This window comes from Bos grunniens, chromosome 25 (genome assembly GCF_055505025.1).
Source record: "Bos grunniens cultivar Pamir isolate PY7600 chromosome 25, Bosgru_T2T1.0, whole genome shotgun sequence".
Classification (NCBI taxonomy): domain Eukaryota; kingdom Metazoa; phylum Chordata; class Mammalia; order Artiodactyla; family Bovidae; genus Bos; species Bos grunniens.
The window spans coordinates 28,650,575-28,674,228 of NC_141189.1; the positions used below are offsets into that span (position 1 = coordinate 28,650,575).

General features: G+C 47.1%; 2 protein-coding genes across 9 annotated transcripts in view; one reads left to right on the plus strand and one right to left on the minus strand.

Annotated features, from left to right (window-relative positions):
* Positions 1-6,280, plus strand: part of MYH11 (myosin heavy chain 11) — a 127,332-nt gene extending 121,052 nt beyond the window's left edge. For 2 of the 4 annotated variants that reach the window (XM_086375622.1, XM_086375623.1), the window contains 2 exons: positions 2,322-2,360; positions 5,567-6,280. In XM_086375622.1, the coding sequence (XP_086231748.1) occupies positions 2,322-2,352 (31 nt within the window). In that variant the 3' untranslated portion in view covers positions 2,353-2,360; positions 5,567-6,280. The remainder of the gene's footprint in view (positions 1-2,321; positions 2,361-5,566) is intronic. The other 2 variants (XM_086375620.1, XM_086375621.1) reach the window with 1 other exon arrangement.
* A 1,184-nt stretch (positions 6,281-7,464) lies between these two features.
* NDE1 (nudE neurodevelopment protein 1) overlaps positions 7,465-23,654 on the minus strand; it is a 40,004-nt gene continuing 23,814 nt past the window's right edge. For 3 of the 5 annotated variants that reach the window (XM_086375629.1, XM_086375628.1, XM_086375630.1), the window contains exons 5-9: positions 14,182-14,318; positions 12,691-12,870; positions 11,353-11,444; positions 9,710-9,861; positions 7,465-8,881 (exon numbers count right to left, since the gene is read on the minus strand). In XM_086375629.1, coding sequence (XP_086231755.1) covers positions 8,788-8,881; positions 9,710-9,861; positions 11,353-11,444; positions 12,691-12,870; positions 14,182-14,318 — 655 coding nt within the window. In that variant the 3' untranslated portion in view covers positions 7,465-8,787. Of the gene's footprint in view, positions 9,012-9,709; positions 9,862-11,352; positions 11,445-12,690; positions 12,871-14,181; positions 14,319-23,654 lie in introns of all 5 variants that reach the window. The other 2 variants (XM_086375633.1, XM_086375632.1) reach the window with 1 other exon arrangement.

Sequence of the window (23,654 nt, forward strand, 5' to 3'; positions counted from 1 at the left end):
CTCTCCATTACACCATGCATCCAAGCTGTTGAGAAATCCAGTCAACTTTCCCTTAAAAAATACTCTGCATCCAGAATCCATCCACTTCTTGCCACCTCGTCCAACCTACCCTCTCCTCCCATCTGGACGACTTTCTCAGCCTCCTTGTGGGCCTCTCACATCCATACTGGCCTCTTACAGCCTGTTCTCAACACAGAAATGGTGTGGGGTCATGCCCCTCCTTTGTTTGGAGCCCTCCATGGGCCCCCATCTCGCTCAAAGTAACATCTTGACAACGGTTAGTTCCACCAGGCCCTGCACGATCTCTGTCCTCTGCCTCCTAAGTTACCCTCCACCTCTCCATCTTCTGCCTCAGGGCCCTTGAACTGGCTACAGTCTCTGCCTGGAATGCTCTTCCCGCAGCTCATTGCAACAGCTGCCCCCTCCTTGCCTTCCTTCAGGTGTTTGCTCATCCATGTGATCAGAACCTCCTGTCTCACTCCCTGGCATTCTCCTCTCTCTTACCCACCTGTCATCATGGAGCTTGTTATTCTTGTATTTATGTCACATACAGTCTGTCCTCACTCTTGGCCTGCAAGGCCATAAACACAGAGGCTGTGTCTGCTTATTCATCCCCAGTGTCTGGGCACAAAATAAACCTTCAGTCGTTGGGTCAGAGATGACGTTTCTTCAACCTCAGCCATTCTCACACCACCTTTCCCATTTGCCTTGGTCTCTCACCACCTGTCCTTTTGTCGACTTGATACTTTCTGTGAAGTTTACTGTGTAAACCATACATGTGTCTATTCACAAATGAAACCTACCTCCCCTGTATCGTTAAACCAGGGTCCCTTGCATCAGCAGGTCCCAATCAAGTTAAACACAGTGAAAACAAGACAACAGTGAGTTCTAGCTATTGTGGCCACAAACTGATGACTGTGACCCGAAGGCCGACTTCTCATTAAAAAGGCAATGACAAAAAACATTAGCACCAGACTCTCTGACATAATCAGATGTATTTAAAGAGTGGGAAGGGGAACCCCTTTCTCAAGGTGCCATTAAGCAACCCGAAGGCATGCCTGGGAACCCTCTGAAATCACCTGGCATCTCAGCTCCAGACCCTGAGAACCGTTCTAGGAGACAAGGGGAAGCCTGAACCGCTTTCACAAGCGGGGAGTGAGCAGCGGGTTCCAAGTGCAGGCGTTCAGGAAGGAGCCCCCTGCCGGTGCGAGGTGGCGGGCGGGCGGCGTGTCCCCACTGCTGGAGCCCCCAGAGCCCTCTCTGCTGCTGACCGGACGCTGCCCTTCCGTGGGCATGGGCTGAGCAGTGGGGCGCACTCAGCCACCCCAGCTCTCTTGCCATTTTGTTATCACTGTCCCTTTCTTGGGACTGATGTCTTTTTTTTTTTTTTAATTTTTAAAATCTTTAGGGTGCACTTCGAGGCTTATGAGATCTTAGTTCCTGGACCAGGGACTGGACCCAGTCCTTGGCAGAGAGAGCTCAGAGTGCCAACTAGACTGCCAGGATATTCCTGGGACCCGTCATTCGTGCAGCACAAGTTGACTATCCCTTTTGGATTCTGTCCCATATAACTGACCCTTCTCAGGGCCATACAGGCCGGTATTAGACCACCCACTTTTTACAGTTAACATAAGCATACACGTACATATGGGTGGAAGACAGCTCCCACCTTTGCTGCCTTCTCTGAGTCCTCCAAACATGCAAAAACCCAAGATCAAGCGCAGGAACTATGAGTGAGGTTCGCAAGCCTAGCCAGCTTCTCCATGAGCAAGGAATTACAATGCACGTTTCACAGATTTTACCAGCCAGATACATCGCAATACGAGCCCTCATTAGAGCCTGACCAATGCACCCATCCCTCCCCAGACTGCCAGGCATCTCCACGTGAGCTGCCCAGGTGCCCGCCTCTACCTCCTGGCTACGGGCGTGAGAGGCAGTAGAGACAGTCATGGTAATGGAGCGACAGGCTGCTGCAGGCTCCTTGCCTGGAGCTGTTCAGGTTCTGGTCTTACAAGGATCTTCTGGCCTAGCTTACTCAGATTCCTTTACCTTCCTGAAGAGAAATGCAGAAGGGGAGGAAGCCATTGAGCCTGTGTTCTTTAAGCTCTGAAGGACAGAAAGTGCTTTTTAATTGGAAAAAAACAGACCACTTGTCCCTTTGTGTGCCCGCTTCCCTGAGTGCTTGGTGGCTGCAGGCGTTCCGCTGTAAGGGTCCTTAAAAGTGGCTGTAACTACTGAATTGAAGCAAACGCTTTTAATGATTAAACTCGCACTTGAACAGGAGGATGGTAACCACTGGGGACTCTCTCTCTCTGTTTCAGAGCCCCTCTCCCCCAGGAAACTCCGCAATGACTCACCAGGTATCATGCCTGCAGCTTCGCGGCTCGTGTGTGCGTGTGTGGCTCCTGGTTTCCATTTCCTTTCTGCCAGCACGCGCCCCCGTCTCCCTGTCCCCCTTCGTGGGCCCTCCCAAACTTCTGAGATGTCTACCAAGTCCGAAGGCTTAGGGATCTTAGGTCCAAAACGGTCTTTCGTCAAAGCCAACATGCACCCAAACATGCATCTTCACAAAGTCTCCTTCCTTCCTCCCGCTTGGGCGTCTGACGTGGCACTGATGTGGCCTGTCACACTGCGTGCTGACAAGTTCAGAGGCTGTTTTGCGTGGCTTGGAGGGTTCTTACCTGGGCGGCAGGCCCCTCGTACACAGTGAGGCCACGGCTGGGCTGTGCCCCCTCGTCCAGCTCAGGCACCTTGCTGAGCAGAGGCACCAGCACCACTGTCCAGGTACCTTCCTGGAGAATGGCTGTCATCGGCTGGTCTGGTTCACAAGTTGGAGTGAGCCAGGAACAGGGTCATGGTGGCCCCCAGCCACAGGCCCCCCCGGGCTGGGGTTTCCACACATGCGTGCGAGCGAACGAGCTCTCATCCCGATGTCTCACCCTCACTAGGGCTGCGTGGGGCTTCAGTGAGGTCGGCCGCTAACCACATCTTGAGCGCACGAAGGCCAGGTCAGGCCGAGTCTTTCCCAGAGGCCTCACAGGCACGTGTTCACAGACCAGGGATGGACACCCACGACTCCAGGGGTGCACGGAGCCATCAAAGACAGGGGCCAGAGGCCTCGGCTTCTCTGGGATTCTAACATCTTCACACGTGCAGTTGGGCTCTGGGGCCCGGCTTCCCCGTCATCCTCTTTGAGGCCCAGCCAGCCCTGCCTTCTGTCTGTCTGCTCTCCTGGAGAAATCTCAGCTTTGCTGTCGCTGTACCCATAATACTTAAAGGTGGAGGGGGTCTAGGCAGGAGCTTTAGGCAGGAGCGTCACGCCTCTGGGGCACTGCTCTTGAGCGGCTCTCCTGGCAGCTCTTCCGGATCGTGGGATAAGCTGGGTCCCAGGCTTGGCTGGAGTGTAGGCCCTCCATCAGGTTGATGGAACCTGAATCCTTGTAGGGTAGCAGGCCCTACACGCTCATGCTCATTCCTGGGACGCCAGCAGTGCCTGAGATATGTTCCTGAGTCCGTGAACAGAACCCAAATTCTCCAGAATCAGACACTTAAAGCAAATTTTTAGAGGAGTCCCTTACTTCCTTTGGCAGAGACAGCCAGTTATCAACTTTTGCCTAGCATATGAGTCCTGTTCCTTCAAGCAAGCCTCCTGAACCAAAACAGACCAGCTTCAGGCCTGGTGCCCACACAGGGGGGCTTCCAGGGACCCAGGAGTGATTGATTTACTTCTTAAGCCAAAGGAGCACATTGATCAGTTCAACTCCTCTACTTAGCAAACGTGGGCTTCCCAGGTGGGGAAGCGAGTGGTAAAGAACCCACATTCCAATGCAGGAGATATGAGAGACTCGTGTTCCATCCCTGGGTCAGGAAGATCCCCTGGAGGAGGGCGTGACAACCCACTCCAGTATTCTTGCCTGGAACATCCCCATGGTCTGAGGAGCCTGGAGGGCTACAGTTCACGGGGTCACAAAAGAGTTGGACACGACTAAAGCAGCTTAGCACACACGCAGTTAGCAAGTACAGGCTCTTCTGAGAGGCAAAGGGAAACCGAGGCACTGTTTCCCAGCCCATCCCATCCAGTGTTGAACCTGGAAGGTTAGACACAGAGGAGAAAGCTGTGTGGACGACTGCTGAGCCCTGCATGCCGAGAGAACACGCTGCTAGGGAAGGAAGAGATTTTTAAAGGTCACCTCTAGGGAGGGAGTGATATAAAGTTACTTTCAAAGGAGTTGGGGACCTAGAAGCTTCCTCTGATGGGAGGAAGACTGCCCTGAGTCTTTAGTTGGCGGTGCCTACCACTTTAAGTATTTATTCCTGATCGCTGCCCCCTTGGAAGTACCATCTGCCACACCCAGTGGGCTTTACCGGCCCAGGTCCTCCCACCCTTGGACCCCAGATGGCTTGTGCTGGGAAGCCTGTCAGCGATCAGGAATCTCTGGGCCTTGCTTCTGCCTCCTGTCTTGCCTGTCTGAGTCGCCCCCTGTGACTAAAGAATCGATGGGCTGGGCTCACCCTCGTGGCTTTCCTTTGTCCCGCCTTTGTGTCGTGAAGTGGATCGTTTTTTGTTGCAAAAGTCTGCTTTCTTCTTAGACATCCTAAAATGAGTTAAGACCCATCAAACGGGGTCAGATGGCCAGAGCTCAATATATAACATTATTTGTTGTGGTTGCTGAAAAGAAGGCGAACATTCCTTCCAAATGGTGGAGGTTAAGAGCAGGCGGGTCTGACTTTTCCTCCTGCCTGCCTGCCCTGCCTTCTTACACAAAGCTTCCCTGCCAGTGAGCAGGCCGGGCCCTGGTGGGAAAAGGGCATCCAGCAGGACAGAGACGAGGCGATGGGAGTGGGAAAGACAGAAAGGGGCGTCCCACCAGTTAGGGGGACACCTTGGATTAACGGGTCTAATGTTTTTCTGACAAATATCCACTGAGCACCTGTTGTTTGCCTTGCACGGTGCCTGCCATGGTGAGCACGAAACAGACGAGATCCCTGCCCTGGGGGAACTCAGTCCAAGAATTCTGCTCCACGGAAGCAGGGTGTGTTGGTGCCTTTAACCAGACAGCATTCTTCTGGCGACCACACAGGGACCTCCTTCCCTCTCAAGGCTGCCCTTGGTGGTCACACTCACGTTCCTCCAATTCAAAACCTAACCCCCTCCCCACTTTTCCTTCTGCAAAAGAGGAGGTGTGGACACAACAGGTCCCCCTCATCCCAGCCCCAGAGGGTAGGAATAATCCCACGTGGGGCCATCACCCTACTTGCCTCTCCCCCTTCTTTTCTAAATACAAGTCCACAGCCAACCAGAAGCCAGTGGGTCAGCAACTGACCAAGCCAGACATTTTTTTAAAGCAGACGGTCCTGCTTTGAAAAACCTATTCTGCCCCCATTGCAGCTGATTAAATGCACCCATACCTCCAGACGGGTCAGGATTTGTTCACTTCCACCTGAATATATTTGCGTCTCATTTGTTCCAAGTCTCTGTTTGTTCTCTGCTCAGTCTGAAAACCTCCTCCAATCTCGTGGGAGGTTTCTGTACTAAACAAACGTGTGTCTTCTTAAAAACCCACAGGCGAGGGAACGAGACCTCTTTTGTTCCCACAAGAAGGTCTGGAGGACGTAGAGTTATTGAGAACGCAGATGGGTCTGAGGAGGAAATGGACGCTCGTGATGCTGACTTCAACGGAACCAAAGCCAGTGAATGAATGACTTGCTCAAAAACGGCACAGAACCAAACCCAGTGGACTCCGCTTAGCACTGTCTAAATCCATTTTCAAACTCCAAACATCACAGACACCCCTCACGATGAATATAAACACCGCCCTGCATTCAGGGCATCATCTTAAGTTTGGAACGAGGTACCAAAGGCGAAAAATCCAACAGGAGACACAGACACACCCAACCTCTCTGCCAAGACCTGTGCAGAGATTTTTTTGAATTTTTAGAAAGATATATCCACGGTAACTGATCACTGGCAACCTTACATGAAACGAGGAGAAAGTCACCACGGAAACGGGTGCCCCTGCTCCCACTCCCCAACTTTCCTGCCCTGTGGACCCTTCCATCATCCCGGGGTGGGGGTGGGGGCCGGTTTGAGAATTCCTCTTCCCTCTGGTTCCCACACGTCAGATGCACACAGTTCACTGAGACCAAGTGCCTTCTGTAGTCACGTGAGTTACAAAGGAGACGCCGCTCAAAGGCTAAGAGCAGGAAATTCACACTGTTTTATATGCACTGACTGTACTTAAGGACACCCTCACTAATAAAAGGTTATAAATCACTACAACCGAGTTGGCTTTTCTGTTGCTTTCTAGAGAAAAAGGACAGGACGAGATGGGTAGGGGAGGGAGAGGGGGCAGAGTGGCCTCATTTATGATGATCCTATGAAGTCAGTGGAGCAGGAACTGGCAACCCACTGGCAACAGTATTCTTGCCTGGAAAATCCCATAGACAGAGGAACCTGGTGGGTTCCAGTCCATAGGGTTGCAATGAGGCAGATATGACTAAGTGACTAACGTTTATGAAGTCAGGGTTGTTAATTCATTAAATGGGGAAACTGAGGTCTAGGGAGGTGAGATGAATTGTCCAACACTCCACAGCTGGCCAGGAGGAGAGCGGAACCTCAGAGTGAGCCTGAGGGAGGGGCTCTTCCACGCAGGAGGTGAGCAGCTCGTGGCTCAGGGAGAGGACGGGGCTCAGAAAGAACATGCACATCAATCAAAACAGCACATGATGGGGACTTCCCTGGTGGCTGAGACTTTGCCTTCAATGCAGGGGGTGTGGGTTTGAACCCTGGTCGAGCAAGATCCCACATGCCTTACAGCCAAAAAAACAAAACATAAGACAGAAGCAATATTACAACAAGTTCAATAAAGACTTTAAAAACTATCTACATAAAAAATTCTTAAAAACAAAACACACAAACCAGGTACATAGTTAATGTGAAGAATAATAAGCGTTCCTTGAATGTTTGAGTTAAAACACAAGACTTCGCCCAGCAGGGGTTGACCAACTTTTTCTATAAAGGCCCAGAAATGGTCTCTGTCACATTTTTGTCTTTTTTAAAAAATTATTAAACTATCCTTTAAAAATGTATAAACCGTTCTTGGCATGAGGGCCATAAAAACCGGGTCTGGGCCAATCCTTTCCTTCACCTGCATGCTCTAGACCCAGCTGCCTGGCAAAGGTTCCACTCAACACAAACGACTCCATACTCAGACTCTGTGGGCTCAAACAGACTGAAAAGAAAAGAACCACAGAGACGGAGGACATGCTGAAAGACCAAACGTCGATACGACTTGAATAGGACATACACAACATAATTCTAAGCTGACCCGAAAGGGAACTTTTAAAAAGTAGGTTTTTTTTTCATTGTCACTTGGTTAAAAAAAAAAAAAGGTTTCCACCATCGGATGCACAAACACAGAAGCATTAACCGGCATTTACTGACCGTCACAAACTAGCTGAAAATCAGTTTCTCTTGATTTTATTGTTCTTTTAAAAAAATAAAAGTACATCTTTTACCGATACAGGTTAGAGTGTTGCCATGGTAATGAGGTGAGCACTGGAGTTTCTCTGCTGAATTTCAGTAGCACTTGAAAAGTTCTGTTTTCAACTGGATATTTTTGCTGTTCTTTTGGAAAAATAACTTAGTAACAGAAGGCTGTTAGGCTGCATGCATATGCCTGAATTCCCATGTTCTTTTCACTTGTGTCCAAAGTGTGAGGTGGCTGTTCCAAACCAGCAGGGAGGAGCCACATGCTGTCTGCATGGAAATCCTGGGTTCGTTTCTTCTTTAATAAGGACGCTCCCCATGCAACCCTGGTGGCTTCATCTTATCTGAAGGTCACCTTGATTATTTCATCAAGGCTTTGAATGAAGTCCTGTTCTAAGGGGCTGCATCGCTAAGGCCATCACCCCCCAGAAACCCTCAGAAGCAGAGGTCACTCCCAGACCAGGGCGGGAGGCTCAGGACAAGGATAGGTCTAAAGAGGAGACAGATTTTCCACTGACCTGGTCCCCACAAAATTCACACTGAAACTCAAGCATGCCTCTAAAAGCCTCAGCGACAGGCAGATTAAAAAGTCTTGGAGGTACATGTGTATAAAACAGCCAGTGGGAAGCTGCTGTATAGCCCAGGGAGCTCAGCTCAGTGCTCTGTGACGACCTAGAGGGGTGGTGGGATACGTGTATACACGTCGCTGATTCACTCTGCTGTACAGCAGAAACTCAACAACACTGTAAAGCAATCAGACTCCACTTTGGGGGAAAAAAAAGGTCTTGGAGGTACACCACACCACAGTTTAAATAAAAGGTACGTGCCTGTTCTATTCTTCACCCCAGGCATGATTTCAGGGCATGGACCCCTGTCGTGCCATGGCGCACTGGAGATTTTGTTCCGGAAGAAGCGCCAGCTGTTGGGGGCAGGGTGCGCCTAGGATGGGCTCAGGCTCCACTTCACAGGTGTCTCCGATCATTAAAAACACCTCTCAAGACCAACTGGGACTCAGCTCAGCTGACAAGGATAGGGCGGCCTTGACACCCATGTCGCCCTTTCCAGAGGGTCAGGTTGGTCCCGTCCCCCGGCTGTACACGCCAATACGGAGGCTGGGGATTAAGGGACTGCATTTCCTGCAGCCAACGACCCAGGGCCACCGGCAATGGCCTTGGTCACTTGGCTTTGTGTGACTGCTTGCTCGTATTTCTCAAACTAACTTAAAAAACCCAAAACACCCAAAACCTAGTTTAAAGAGGGAAGGAGGGGAAGGGCTCGCCTTGGCTTCCGTGGCTTTCCTAAAGCAACATCTTGACTACACCCTGGGCTGATGGCAGCGACGGTGAGGAAACATTCGACGATGGCTTCCCAAACTCCAGGCGTTTTCCCAACCTTCAGACAGAGCAAACCAAGTTAAGCGGACATTACAGCTGTTCTAGGCTGGGTAGCATGGGGCCCACCAAGTTACAAGGGTGAATATCAAGGTCGGGAGCACTGTCTCACTGGGTCTCAATTTTCTCTCCTGTGAAATGAAGAAAAGGACACTGGCCATCTAGCGCTCACGGCCCTCCCCCAAAGCCACAACAAAAGCCCAGTCGCAGAAGACCTTCCAAAGAACACCCCCGGCTAAAGGTCCAGAAGTTATGTGCATGCTGGGGAAAACAAATTCTTCCTCTCCTGTCCTCTGTCTGCCATTGACCACCCCAAATCTACGTGGCCCGGGGGCCAGTGAGATGGTGGCACATCTTAGAAAATTCTAGAATCTGGAGGCTGCCCTGATTTTCTTCAGGCCAGAAAATAAATGAAGCTGTTAGAGGTCAGGTTTGTGTTTTCCAATCCGGTGACTGGCTTCAGGAATCCAGTCTGGCTGATTTAGTTTCCTGAAGGTTCTAAAGGGTTTAAAAAAAAAAAAAATCAAATCCTCTTCTGGGGGAAGCAGAGCAGCGTTTGAAGCCTGAGTCGCAAATAAGTGATTTATACAAAGGGCTTTCTCACAGCATGACTGGGAGCTGGGGCTGTAGAGTCAATAAAAATGACCCTCTTCCTGGCCATTTGCCCAAACCAGAAGATATCAACTAACTCGGCCTTAAGGGATAGAGAGATATGCTGACATAATTCCTGCAACTTTCAAAAACACGGCTATTGGTCGGGGGTCAGAGACTTCTGGCTGGAGTGGATGGGTTCTCCCAACACCGAGGGGGAACAGCGCAAGGAACTGACCCTTTGTCACCGAGAGGCACGTTGCTGCCGCCGGGCCGCCTGTCCACGCTGTCTCTGTTTTTGCTCCCCCGCCCTGAGGCTGGGCCACTGGCTCGGCCTGGGGACTGATCGTACACGAAGTTCCGGCAGGAAGCAAGTTTGGACTCCAGGGCCTGGAGAGAGAGATGCTTTCACTGCTCAAGTTGAAGACAAGAACCCTTACACCCCTCTTCAGAGCCCATATTGTTGTTCGGTCGCCCAGCTGTGTCTGACTCTTTGCAACCCCCTGGTCCGTAGCACACCAGGCCTCCCTGTCCCTCACCATCCCCTGGAGGTTGCCCAAGTTCGTGTCCATCGCATCGGTGATGCCATCACTGTTATTATGTGTATGGGCCATCAGAGCCCACTCACATCAGAGTAACTTAAGAGAGTGGTTCTCAAACTAGAGCCACTAATGTTAGAACCATCGTATTAGAACCCCAAAGCGTGCCCTTCCTGCCCCCACCAAATTCAGTGTACATCCAACTCATACAACTGGTGGTCTAAGATATCTAGGAGCCTCCTACAAAGTCACTAACCCTACCTATGATCCAAGTCTGCCTACAAGAAAGAATGAAATTGACTTTTGGAATCATTCAGTGTCGCTGTTACCTAATCACATACCAAGTGGCAGGAGGTTTGAATAAGAACTTGCCTCGCAGTAAACAGACCCTCTGGGAACCAGATGGGCACTGAGATCACCCTGGGCTTCTCTATAATCTAACTGTTAAAATCTGTCTGTAAAACAGCAAACCAGGAAACCAAAAGCCAAAAAGAAAAACACAGGAAACGCGTCGCAAGCTTCTATTAACTCTGAATACACACATTCTGGTCAATGACAGACAGGCAGGATTCAAACTATGCGGCTTTCCAGTTATAAAAATTTAGAAAGGCATCGTTTTTAAAAATAAGAGAAATAACGACAGAGAATAGCTGTGTGATTTCTTAAGCACCAAAGACTCCTTCCCTGTAATTAACATAAAACCTGTAAGGTCATGTCTCTGCCCGGCCTTTCAAGATTTTCTCCTTAACTCCCTGAGCAAATAAAAACCATGTCTGACAAAATATGCCATTCCCTGGAGAAGGGAATGGCAAACCACTTCAGTATTCTTGCCTCAAGGACTCCATGAACAGTGTGAAAAGGGAAGGCAGTTTTCAATTTTTCTCAGTTTCTTCAAACTGAGAAAAATATCACTAATGCCATTCAAATTTCCCCAACTGCCAGGGAAAATGGCACGGGCAAAGAACGGTATACCTGGGGATCGAAGGGTGCCTCAGGGTCAGAGCCTGGGTTTGTCAGAAACAGTGCTCCCCGAGGGCCTTCCCTGGAGGTCCAGTGGTTAGGACTCTGGGCTTTCACTGCCCGGGACCTGGGTTCAATCCCTGGTCGCGGAACTAAGACACAAGCCATGCAGCCAAAACCAACCAAACGAAACTTTAAAAACCAGAAACACCACCCACAGACGCACAGCAGTTCTAAGGGACACGAGACGAGCCAGGCCTACACCTGCACTCGTGAAGCCTCTGCCAGAGGGGAAGCGGCCAGTAAGTTCACGTCTCAAGCCTCTCGAAGACAGAGTATGCCACGTGAACGCCGGGCACCATGCCACGCAATGCCGTCTTACCCCCACTTTCCGCAGCAGGTCTCCCACGATGTTGAGGGCTGATATCCGGGCTGCGGGTGTGAGGGGGGTCCCCCCAGTGGAATCGTCCAGGCCTGTGTGTGTAAAAGGACGCACACATGACACCAACACACACGGAAAAGTCTGTGCACTAACGTCTCTCAGTGTGAAATCTGGAGGTGGGTCCCCGTGCCCTCTGACCACCAACGCTGCCCTGTTTCAATCACTAGGGTGCTGCCCGACATAACGAGAGTACCTGATGACCAACTTCTCATAGCCTTATGATGACTATACTCAGTATTTATCTTTAGATGCTATTCTTTGAAATAAAAAAAAAAAGCAAGTCCTCTGAAACTCTGAGGAACTCCATACAGTTAACTGACATTCCCAGCATCTGAACAAGGCCCACTGGTCAGGGTTCCACCCCTCGGAGTCCCCTCTCTCTTCTGAGCAGGGCTCACAGGGCTCAGGGATCAGCATCACCCGGGCGCTCGTCAGAAATTCAGGATCTCAGGTCCCGCCCACACCTGCTGCAGCTGAGACCCAGCTGAGGCACGTGCTTAAAGTGGGACTAGCCTAGGACTCTGGCAACGGCACACTCTGTGCCTGCTGGGCACAAGCTGAGGGACAGGCAGTACGTGGTGGGGTCAGCCCGGAGCCTGCCCGCCATCGGCCAGCTGAGCGACGTCAGGCCAGCTCCTTAACCTGGAGGGTCAGTCTCCTTACCCATCAGATGGGGGCCAGGCTTGCATACTTGCTTCTTGGGTCTCAGTGCAAATCCAAGGAGGTTGTACGTACACATAGAGCACAGCGAGCAGAGGGCGGGGACCTCCTGAGTGCTCAGTAATTGTCTGTTATTATGATTTGTTATTAAGTCGCCCAATCAGAGCCCCACAGCCAATCAGTCATCAGAGGGGCTGGGTGAGCACTCCATTTCTTGGTTTTTCCCCCACTCAGCACAGGTTATGCTGGGACCAGTTCTACAGGATGTATTGCTGGACCCACAAAATGTTTTATCTTGTTATTGAAGTATTTAACTTGGGAGATTTCATATACAACACGAGGACTTCTGGCCTCTGGTCCTTACCAAAGGACTCACACCTCTCACGGCTGAAGCAGAGAGGCAGTGGCCCCTCTGGATGAGACTTCTGTTCTCTGGTTTGCCGCAGACTCCACTGCTCCCTGTCGCCTCCCATTCAAGCAGCTCCTCCCACCTACCGCATTAGTCTGCCCCTGTGAGCCCTGCCTCTGCTCCCTGCTGTACAGCCTGGCCCTATTTCTCTCTCACCCAGGAAAGCCTTTTGAAGCCAAGAGAACCCTCCCAACTCCTACCCCACTTACCACGTCTGAAGGTCCCAGGAGTGTTTAAACTCGAGCTGGGGCCTCGATGAGCTATGGGAGTGGACGGCACAGAGCCAGTGGCCTGCACTGCTGTGTCTGTCCTCTCAGCATCCACCGAGCTGGGCATGGGCGTCCTGGGTTTCTCCTGCTTTTGCTGCACAGCCAATTCCTGCCGCAAATCTAGGCGAGGAAAAGGATTCCGATTAAGTCCTTGTTGTGGGTGATGGGGCAGGAGACAAGGGTGAGCAAGAACCACCACCAGAGTGAGAAACTCCCGGTGGAAACCCTGAATGAAGCAGACCCCATGGGACCTTGCCCCGCAGGCTTGCAAGACCACACAGTTTTTCTTTTGAGTAAAAACAAAAAGATTAAAAAAAAAAAAAAAACTTTTAAAATTATGACTGTAGTGTTTCAGGAAAATTCCAATGTATCAGGATATACAGAATACCAAGTGAAGACACGCCTTCCCAATCCACCCTCGAATGCTCAGCCTCACTCCCGATCACTGTAACATGGGGGTGAGCGTTTCAATCCTTTTTCTCTGCATTTTCACACATAAAGTTTATATATATGTGTGTGTGTGTGTGTGCATATTTTTTAAGCATATAATTTTTATTAAGCATAACTAGAAACATATATCTACCATCTACGTACTTTCCCCCTTCTATGTTATGTCCTAATAAGCTTTCTATGACATTTACATCTGTATCATGTTTGTTTCAACTATTTAATATTCCACAAAATAAATCTATGTAATTTACATAAGCAAATGATTACTGACGAACATTTAGGAACAACTATGTTTTAAACTCGAGAATTTTACTTTTTAATCCCTCTTCTACTGGCTACACATTAGAAACCAAATGAACATCATAAACAATTAACCAGGACTTTAACAAAATCTCTTGTGAACCCAATTTGGATGACTTGGGAATGTGTTAGAAGGCTGGGGGAATTCCCTGGTGATCCAGTGGTTAGGACTCCACGCTTTCACTGCCAAAGGTATGTGCTTGATTCCTGGCTGGGGAATTAAAAGCCCACAAGCTGCATGGCATGGCCAAATTGAAAAAAAAAAAAAAAGCCCTACCTCTAGAAGTGCTCCAAAGAGCAAATGCTGATGAGATTCCTGAGTTCTAAGCCACTTGAATTATGAGCCATCACATTTCAAAAGTAAAGAGCTGGCTAGCAAGTCCATCAACAGGCATTTTCCCCCCACAAAACTCCTGTGCTCCTGCTAAGCATAAAGCTGGTGATGGACTTAAATACCCACTAGGGGTCTTTACAGAGTTGGACATTTGACAGTTCCTAGCACAGGGTAGGAATCAAGCCTCAACTTGCCCAGTGTGATCCCCACCCTTGGACCAGAGCACCGAGAAGGGTGCAGATTCCAGCAAAGGGCATGCTGGGCGATGCTGTGGGACAGGACACCCTCGGGCCAGGAGAGGGCACAACGCTGGTCAAACCCACAGACCAAAGCCCTGGCCACCTGACCTCTGGCTTCATCCTTCAGTCGCTGAACAGATTCCAGGAGATTCTCCTTCTCGTCCAGTTCGCTCTCCAGGAAGGCGTTTCTTTCTATGGCTTGATTCAAACGCTGTTCAAAGTCCTCCAGTGACATGATCGTGGCCCTGGGTGAGAGACCAGCAAGGTTGCCCGAGGGAACAAACGCATCTGTTATGCGCCTGAGAGACAAGACACCTGGGGAGCGGGCCCCGGCTCCCACATGTCCTAATCCCAAATCCCAGAGATGAGCAGCCCCTTGACTTCGGGACCAGGCACTTCACCTGCACAGCCCATCAGCTCACAAGGTACACAAGGCTGTCCCGCGGGTTTACTGAGAGCATGTCCACACAGCACTCAAAACATGAGCCAGGACCTAATTAGGACCACAGACAGGCCCTGATCAAACGCCAAGAGCAGCACGTTCCATCTCGTCTCAGAGACTCACCATGTAGTCAACATTCAGAACATCCCACTAAGATGCACGTGCAATCTAGTAATCATGCATTTACATGCCTAAGAGAGGCCTTCTTTATCCCTCAGTTACCTTAACAAGTTAAAAAAGTTTCAAATGCCCAGCCCAGCTGCCCTAACAACCACGTATTTTGGAGAGTACAGACGGGTCACTGGAATGTCATGTTAAAGGCACTGACAAGTGCAGCATAAGGAAGTCTGTTTCACTCTGTCTGGGACGTTCCTGGTGGATAAGAATCCGCCTGCCAGTGCAGGGCACACAGGTTCAATCACTGGTCCTGGAAGGTCCCACATGCTGCAAAGCAACTAAGCCCAAGTACCACAACTACTGAGCCCACACTCGAGAGCCCTCGCGTCGCAATTGCCGAATCTCCGTGCTACAACTACTGAAGCCCATGTGCCCCAGAGCCTGTGCTCCACGCAACACGAGCAGCCACCACCACGAGCATCTTCACCATAATGAAGAGTAGCCGCTGCTCGCTGCAACTAGAGAAAGCCTGCACGCAGCAACGAAGACCTAGCACAACCAAAAAAAAAAATTATCTTTAACTCTGTTTGGACAAGCTGCGTCCTTTGGGACTCAGTTTCCTCACATGCAAAGCAGAGGTGCAGGGGTAGTAACAGGACCTCCGCGCGGGGCGGGGGAAGTGGGGTAATACACAACAGGTGTTTCACAGATGCTTGACGAACGTCAGCAATTCTCCTCGCTGATTCCGTGTTTATGTCCAAAGACCTTTAACATCCCCTGAATCGTCTCATAGTGATTAAAAACGTCTGGAATAAAACCCTCCTGGCTCTAATAAGTAAGACTATCTAAGTGTTCTTAAGGAACTTGACCTCTCTGGGCCTCCAGGCCTTCAAAGGTCAAGTGACGGTCAATCATTTAACTCGTCCATCCATAGATGAATGGATAAAGAAGCCGTGGTACATACATGCAATGGAATCTTACTCAGCCATAAAAAGGAAAGCATTTGAGTCAGTTCTAATGAGGTGGATGAACCTACAGCCTATTATACAGAATGAAGTAAATCAGAAAAATAAACATCATACATTAACACATATATATGGAATCTATAAAAACGATATTGATGAACCTATTGGCAGGGCAGCCATGGAGATGCAAACATAGAGAACAGACTTATGGACATGGGATGTGGGGTAGGAAGGAGAGGGTGGGATGAATGGAGAGACCATAGCATGGAAATATATACACTAACACATGTAAAACAGACAGCCAATGGGAATTTGCTGTAAGACTCAGGGAATGCAAACCAGGGCTCTGTGACAACCCAGTGGGGTGGGATGGGGAGGGACGCTCCAGAGGGAGGGGATATATGTATACCTATGGCTGATCCATGTTGATGTATGGCAGAAACCAACACAATACTGTAATTATGCTTCAATTAAAAACAAATTTAAAAAATCATTCATTTCTTCAGCACTGCCGTCTAAGTCCAGATTGAGTCCTAATGTAGGAACTAATGTTCCTAACTCAAAGGGTCTTTTGAAGTAAAGAAGATAAAGTTACCAAAAATGCCTGATTAAAAACAATAGAGGGATGATATTTAAGAATACAAGACTGGAATCAGTTAAAATGATCCTAAGGCTGGCATGTCAAACAACAACAAAGATGCTGTAGCTAGGAATTCATGTAACAACAGACGTCTAAGATTTGAGGCCACAGAGGCTTACTGAAATGCAAACATATGCTATTTATGAGAAGGCAGACCCCAAATCATAAAGAAATCAATTCTCTGTAAGTTATCTAATAAGTTTAACACCATCCTAATAAAAATACAGGCTTCCCAGGTGGCGCTAGTGATAAAGAACCTGCCTGCCAATGCTGGAGACATCAGAGACGCAAGTTAGATCCCTTGGTCAGGAAGATCCCCTGGAGGAGGGTATGGCAACCCACTCCAGTATTCTTGCCTGGAGAATCCCACGGACAGAGGAGCCTGGAGGGCTACAGTCCACAGGGTCGCACAGAGTTGGACATGACTGAGCAACTATCACTCACATTCAGCATTTAATAAAAATACAAACAGGTTTTCATTTGAGGTATAGGCACAGGGGGACCGATTTGAAAGATGATGAGACAATGAAACAAGAACGTTCAGGAGAAGAACATTAATAGTAAAAAAGAATGAGACCTTGCCACTTGTGTCAACATGGAGGGACCTAGAGAGCATTAAATCAGAGACAGACAAGTATCATACATTTCAGTTACACTTAGAACCTAAAAATATGAATAAATGAACAAACACAACAAAACAGGGTTACAGATACAGAGATTAAACAGGTGGGTGCCAGAGAAGACGGGGTTGGAGGAGGAGAAAAATAGGTGCGGTAGATTGAAAGTGAAAGTGTTCATCGCTCAGTCAAGTCTGACTCTTTGCAACCCCAGGGACTGTAGCCCGCCAGGCTCCTCTGTCTGTGGAATTCTCCAGGCAAGAATCCTGGAGTGGGTTGCCACTCCCTTCTCCAGGGGATCTTCCCGACCAAGGGCTCAAACACAGGTCTCCTGCATTGCAGGCAAATTCTTAACCGACTGAGCCATCAGGGAAGCTAGATTAAGAGGGACAAAGTTCCAGTAGCAAAATAAATGTCATAGGTATGAGACATACAGCACGGGGAATACAGTCAGTAACCATGTAGCACCTTTGCTTGGTGGCAGATCTTAAAGTAGACTGCTTGTGGCATCATTCTGAAATGTATAGAAATACTGAATCACTATGTTATATGATAGGAACTAACACAGTAGGTCAATTATATTTCAAAACAAACAAACAGATTTTAAAAAGGGATCAGATTTGTGGTTTCAGGGGCCAAGGGAACTGGATGAAGATGTCAAAGACACAAACTTCTAGCTGTAAGATAAATAAGTACTACGGACGCAACATGCAACGTAATTATAACTAATAGCCCTGTGTGTTAAAAGTTAAGAGGTTAAATCCTAAGAGTTCTTACCAGGAAAAGACCACTTTTTTTCCATTTTTTAAATATTGTATCTATAAAAGATGATGGGTATCCACTAAATATATTGTGAGAGTCATTTCATGATGTATGTAAGTCAATTCCTTGTGCTATATGCACTTAAACTTATACAGTGCTGTATGTCAATTAAATCTCAATAAAACTGAAAGGAAAAAATGGCCAGGAGAACTGTGAAAGAGAAGAGATCAGGGGAGCTAGTTCCACCAGAAACAAAGAATATGTTATTATGAAGCCTCAATAATGAAGAGGGCTGCAGTGTGCAAGTTATAAGAGCAGACAGGTCAAAGAGAACCAAAGGTCCGGAAATGGATCCAAATGCATGTGAGAATTTAATTTATGATAAAGGTGGCATCACAAATCATCAATGAAAAAGACGCCTGGTTCAATTTTAGGTCTGGGGACTACCAGGTAGCCACCAGGGAAAAATTAATGTTGGATCTAATGTTGCACCCCAAGATGAACTTCAATTGGATCAAAAACTTAAAATCACTAATTGGTCAAAATCTACTATTGGCTTCTGGAATGCCAGAGAAATGAAGAACAACTTCAGTGGCATTTCTGGCATTCCTGAACTTGTGTGGATCAATAACTACCTGACTATATACAATCAGTTTGACTGGGTAATACCAGCAGGGCACAGCGCTTAGGTCTATTGTTACTTTGTGAATATTTACTTTCAACTAAAGGTAAGTACCCTAGTTGTCATCTGAGTGACAAATAGCTCTATGTGCTTTATGTGCTGAAATATATAAAAGCATATCTATATACAAGAGTAAAATGCAAAAAAGCATATTTATTATAGTAAAATGATGCAATACATAATGACTGTGAAAATTGTTAATCTCACAGTCATGAGAAACTGAAAACAGGCAAGCGGAAAAATAGATTTTCAGTAAATATTCATATTAAGAGATACATCTTCTCTTCAACAGAGGAGATTAAGAAGAGGAGGCAAGAATACACAGAACTGTCCAAAAAGCGTTTTAATGACCTGGATAACCACGAAGGTGTGATCACTCACCTAGAGCCAGACATCTTGAAATGTGAAGACAAGTGGGTCTCAGGAAGCATTACTACAAAGCTAGTGGAGGTGACAGAATTTCAGCTAAGCTATTCCAAATCCTAGGAGAAGGCAATGGCACCCCACTCCAGTACTCTTGCCTGGAAAATCCCATGGACGGAAGAGGGACTGGTAGGCTGCAGTCCATGGAGTTGCACAGAGTCGGACACGACTGAGCGACTTCACTTTCACTTCTCACTTTCATGCATTGGAGAAGGAAATGGCAACCCACTCCAGTGTTCTTGCCTGGAGAATCCCAGGGACGGAGGAGCCTGTTGGGCTGCCATCTATGGGGTCGCGCAGAATCGGACACGACTGAAGCGACTTAGCAGCAGCAGCATTCCAAATCCTAAGAGGTGATGCTGTTGAAATGCTGCACTCTACAGGTCAGCAAATTTGGAAAACTCAGCAGCGGTCACAGTACTGGAAAAGGTTAGTTTTCATTCCAATCTCAGAGAAGGGCAATGCCAAAGAATGTTCAAACTACCGCACAACTGCACTCATTTCACATGCTAGCAAGGTAATGCTCAAAATTCTCCAGGGTAGGCTTCAACAGTACATGAACTGAGAACTTCCAGATATACAAGCTGGATTCAGAAAAGGCAGAGAAACCAGAGACCAAATTGCCAACAACTGTTCGATCACTGAGAAAGCAAGGGAATTCCAGAAAAACATCTACTTCTGCTTCATTGACTATGCTAAAGCCTTTGACTGTGTGGATCACAACAACTGTGGAAAACTCTTAAAGAGATGGGAATACCAGACCTCCTTACTTAGCTCATGAGAAACCTGTATGCGGGTCAAGAAGCAGCAGTTAGAACCTTACATGGAACAAAGGACTGGTTCAAACTTGGGAAAGGGGTAACATAAGGCTGTATATCGTCACCCTGTTTATTTAACTTATATGCAGAGTACATCATGCGAAATACTGGGCTGGATGAATCACAAGTTGAAATCAAGACTGCTGGGAGAGATATCAACAACCTCAGATATGCAGATGATACCACTCTAATGGCAGAAAGTGAAGAGGAACTAAAGAGCCTCTAGATGACAGTGAAAAAGCTGGCTTAAAACTCAACAGTCAAAAAACTTAAGATCCTGGCATCCGGTCCTGTCACTTCCTGACAAATACAAGGGGAAAAAGTAGAAGCAGTGACAGACTTTGTTTTCTTGGACTCCAAAATCACTGTGGATGGTGAGTGCAGTCATGAAATTAAAAGACACTTGCTCCCTGAAAGGAAAGCTATGATGAACCTAGACAGTGTATTAAAAAGCAGAGACATCACTTTGCCAACAAAGGTCCATATAATCAAAGCTATGGTTTTTCCAGCGGTCACGTATGGATGTGAGAGTTGAACCATAAAGAAAGCTAAGCGCCCAAGAATTGATGCTTTTGAACTGTGGTGTTGGAGAAGACTCCTGAGAGTCCCTTGGACTGCAAGGAGATCAAACCAGTCAATCCTAAACAAAATCAATCCTGAATATTCACTGGATGGACTCTGGTCATTTGATACGAAGAGCTGACTCATTTGAAAAGAACCTGATGCTGGGAAAGACTGAAGGCAAAAGGAGAAGAGGGCAGCAGAGGCTGAGATGGCTGGACAGCATCACTGATTCAAGGGACATGAATTTGAGCAAACTCCGGGAGACAGTGAAGGACAGGGGAGCCTCGCGTGCTACAGTCCATAGGGTGGCAAAGTGTCGGACACGAATGAGCGACTGAACAACAACAAAATTTCCTGAATCATTCAAGGTTACCCTTTCACAAGGTCACCCTCTACTCAGTTGAAAGCGTTATTTAATTTTACAGACACACAGCTGGAGGGACCAAAATAAGCAAATAGTTGATGGTGCTGAGAAATTACTGTTCTTGCAGCACATGGTCAAATTTTTCACACATAACTACTAAAAATGTATAATGAAATTGTAAAGTTTTAAAGTTTTTTAAAAAAATAAAACTTCAGCATTCCAGAACTTTATTCATTCTAAAATGATGATTTGGGTCTCTACCTGTTAGGGAATTTAAATAAACAGTTTTGTTTAGGCTTCAAAGATAAAGCAGAACAGACCTCTGACCTTGCTTCTAAGCTGCCTGGACACTGTCCTGACTGGCTGCCCTGAGTGCAAGAAGACAGGGGACAAATCTTGAAATTGTTGAGCCCCTGGAGGGGCCTTGGCCAATCAAGCCCCAGGCTTAGCAACACAACATTCCAAGCTTTACAAGAGAAAACAAATAGCATTAACATGAAACCAGGGCTGAAATTTGCTCACAGATTGATGATGACATCAGTTTGTGTCCCAGGATTAAAAGCAGGAACCCCAAACTGCAATATCTTAAGTCTCACCCAGAGCAGATGCACTGCCTGGGCCCTTTACCCAGCTGGGACTCCAGATGTGCTGTGTCACGAGACTTCCCAGCACTGTATGAGTCTGGATGTTGGTCAAAACCCAGCACAGTACCCTCTGCTGTGTCTATTTCTCTTTTAATGTTAGTATATTGAAAGTAAGCTAGATAACCTCTAATAAATATTGGTATTATTTATTTGTATATAACAAGTGGCTTATTTTGTTAACAAATCTTTGAGCTTGAGACAAAAGTGAAAACTTTTGGCAAAACACTACCACATCTGATGGTAACATTCAACTATTCACCATTTATAACTTTATTGCTACTCTGTCTCAGGTATTCCTTAGGAAAAGGTGCAAGGGTTCTTTACATACTCTAATGTACTGTCTATAGATTATAAGATAAAGTCAAGCATATATCTGCTGATATTTTTTAAGTGGACCTGTCTTTATACTTAGAAATGTCTCTTAATAGTAGGATTCCCTCGTGGCTTAGATGGTAAAGAATCTGCCTGCAATGCAGGAGACCTGCGTTCGACCTCTGGGTCGGAAGATCCTCTGGAGAAGGAAATGACAACCCACTCCAGGATTCTTGCCTGGAGAATTCCACGGACAGAGGAGCCTGGAAGGCTACAGTCCATGGGGTCACAAAGAGTTGCACACGACTGAGTGACTATCACTCACATGCAGCTAAAGGATGAATCTAATGGATCTTCAGGAGAGAAAAACAGAGAGAAAGGAAGGGAGAAGAATACTAGAGGAAAATAGAACTAATTGCTATATATACCTTGGATTGCGGATAAGCTTGCCTACATAGAAATCCAAGTAACTTTCAACAGTAACACATGCAACAGACAAAGATGGAAGACAAATGAGAAACTCCCCAACGCTTTAAATTCTCGTCATAGACAAATAATAAACATCTTCTGAAACTGATAAGAAAAAACAACTAGCAACCCAATCTGAAAATAGGCAAAGATAAACAGAGTTCACAGAAAAAGAAATAAAACCGTTATTAAACATATGAAAAGGAACTCAAGGTCATTCACAATCCAGAAACGTACTTATTTGTCACCTATTACACTGGCAGAAATTCAAAGCTTAAAAAAATGCTGTTAGTGAAGCTATTTGGAAAACAGAGACTCACACAGGTGTTGGGGATGTGAACTAGTACCACGACAGAGAACAACCAGGTAAAAACTATCAAAATCACATGCATATATCCTCTGACCCAGGAATTCCACTTCTGGAAATTTACAGATATTCATCGGTGCAAGCAACGAGCATCATTCACTATAGCAACACTTATCACTGCAAAAGAATGGAAATGCACCAAATATCCATCCACAGGGGGACAGATAAATAAATTCTTATGTATCACACAATACCAGCCATACAATAAAATAGTATGTGCTTGGGAAGAAACCACCAACAACAAAGAATGCTCTGTGTCCTACTACAGAAAGACCTCCAAGATCTGTTATGTGACAAGGCAAGAAGTACAATAGTGGGTACAGAATGCTCTTTTGTGGAGAAAGAGACGGGGGAGTGGGGGGAATAATACAAATTTCTGTTTTTATTTGCTTGAATTTGAATTTAAGAAGGCTAGCCCTCTGAATGGTATTTCTGAATCACGTGAATGCACTCTCTCTTGGTGACAGGCTGCACGACGGCTCCCAGCTCTTCACCCTCCCTCCATCCTCACCCTTGCTTCAGCCTCACTGTGGGTGGAATGTACTTTCCCAGCCCTTAATGTGGCTTGGCCGTGTGACTTGTTTTCATCAATGAGTGGAAATGGTCGTATGCCAGGGGCTTGCCAGAAATCAGAATATACTATAAAGGCCACAGTAATCAAGTCATTATGGAAAGTGGAAGTGTTAGTCACTGAGTGGCATCTGACTTTTTGCAACCCCACAGACTGTAGCCCGCCAGGCTCCTCTGTCCATGGAATTCTCCAGGCAAGATTACTGGAGAGGGTTGCTATTCCCTTCCCCAGGGGATCTTCCCAACCCTGGGATCGAACCCAGGTTTCCCACATTGCAGGCAGATTTTTTACTGTCTGAGCCACCAGGGAATCTCTAGTCATTATGGTGTTAGCAGTAATTCACAAATTGCACACTGGATCAAAAGAGAAAAGAATCTTGCATTAGATTCCAGAATATAGTTAGCTCTCCACACCTGTGGGTGGCATATCCTTGGATTCAACCAACTGCAAATCCAAAAAATTAAAAAAAAAACAAAACAAAACCCAGAAAGTTCCAAAATGCAAAACTTGAATTTGCCGCTCACTGGCAACTGTTTATGGAGCTTTTGATTGATTGTATTGTGTGTGTGTGCTTAAAATCGCTCAGTTCTGTCCAACTCTTTGCAACCCCATAGACTGTAGCCTGCCAGGCTCCTCTGTCCATGGGATTTTCCAGGGAAGAACATTGGAGTGGGTTGCCATTTCCTTGTTCAAGGAATCTTCCCGATCCAGGGATGAAACCTGTGTCTCCCATGTTTCCTGCAGGTAGATTCTTTACTTCTGAATCACCAGTCTTGGGTTATATTAGGTATTATAATTAACCTAGACATAATTTAAAGTATATGG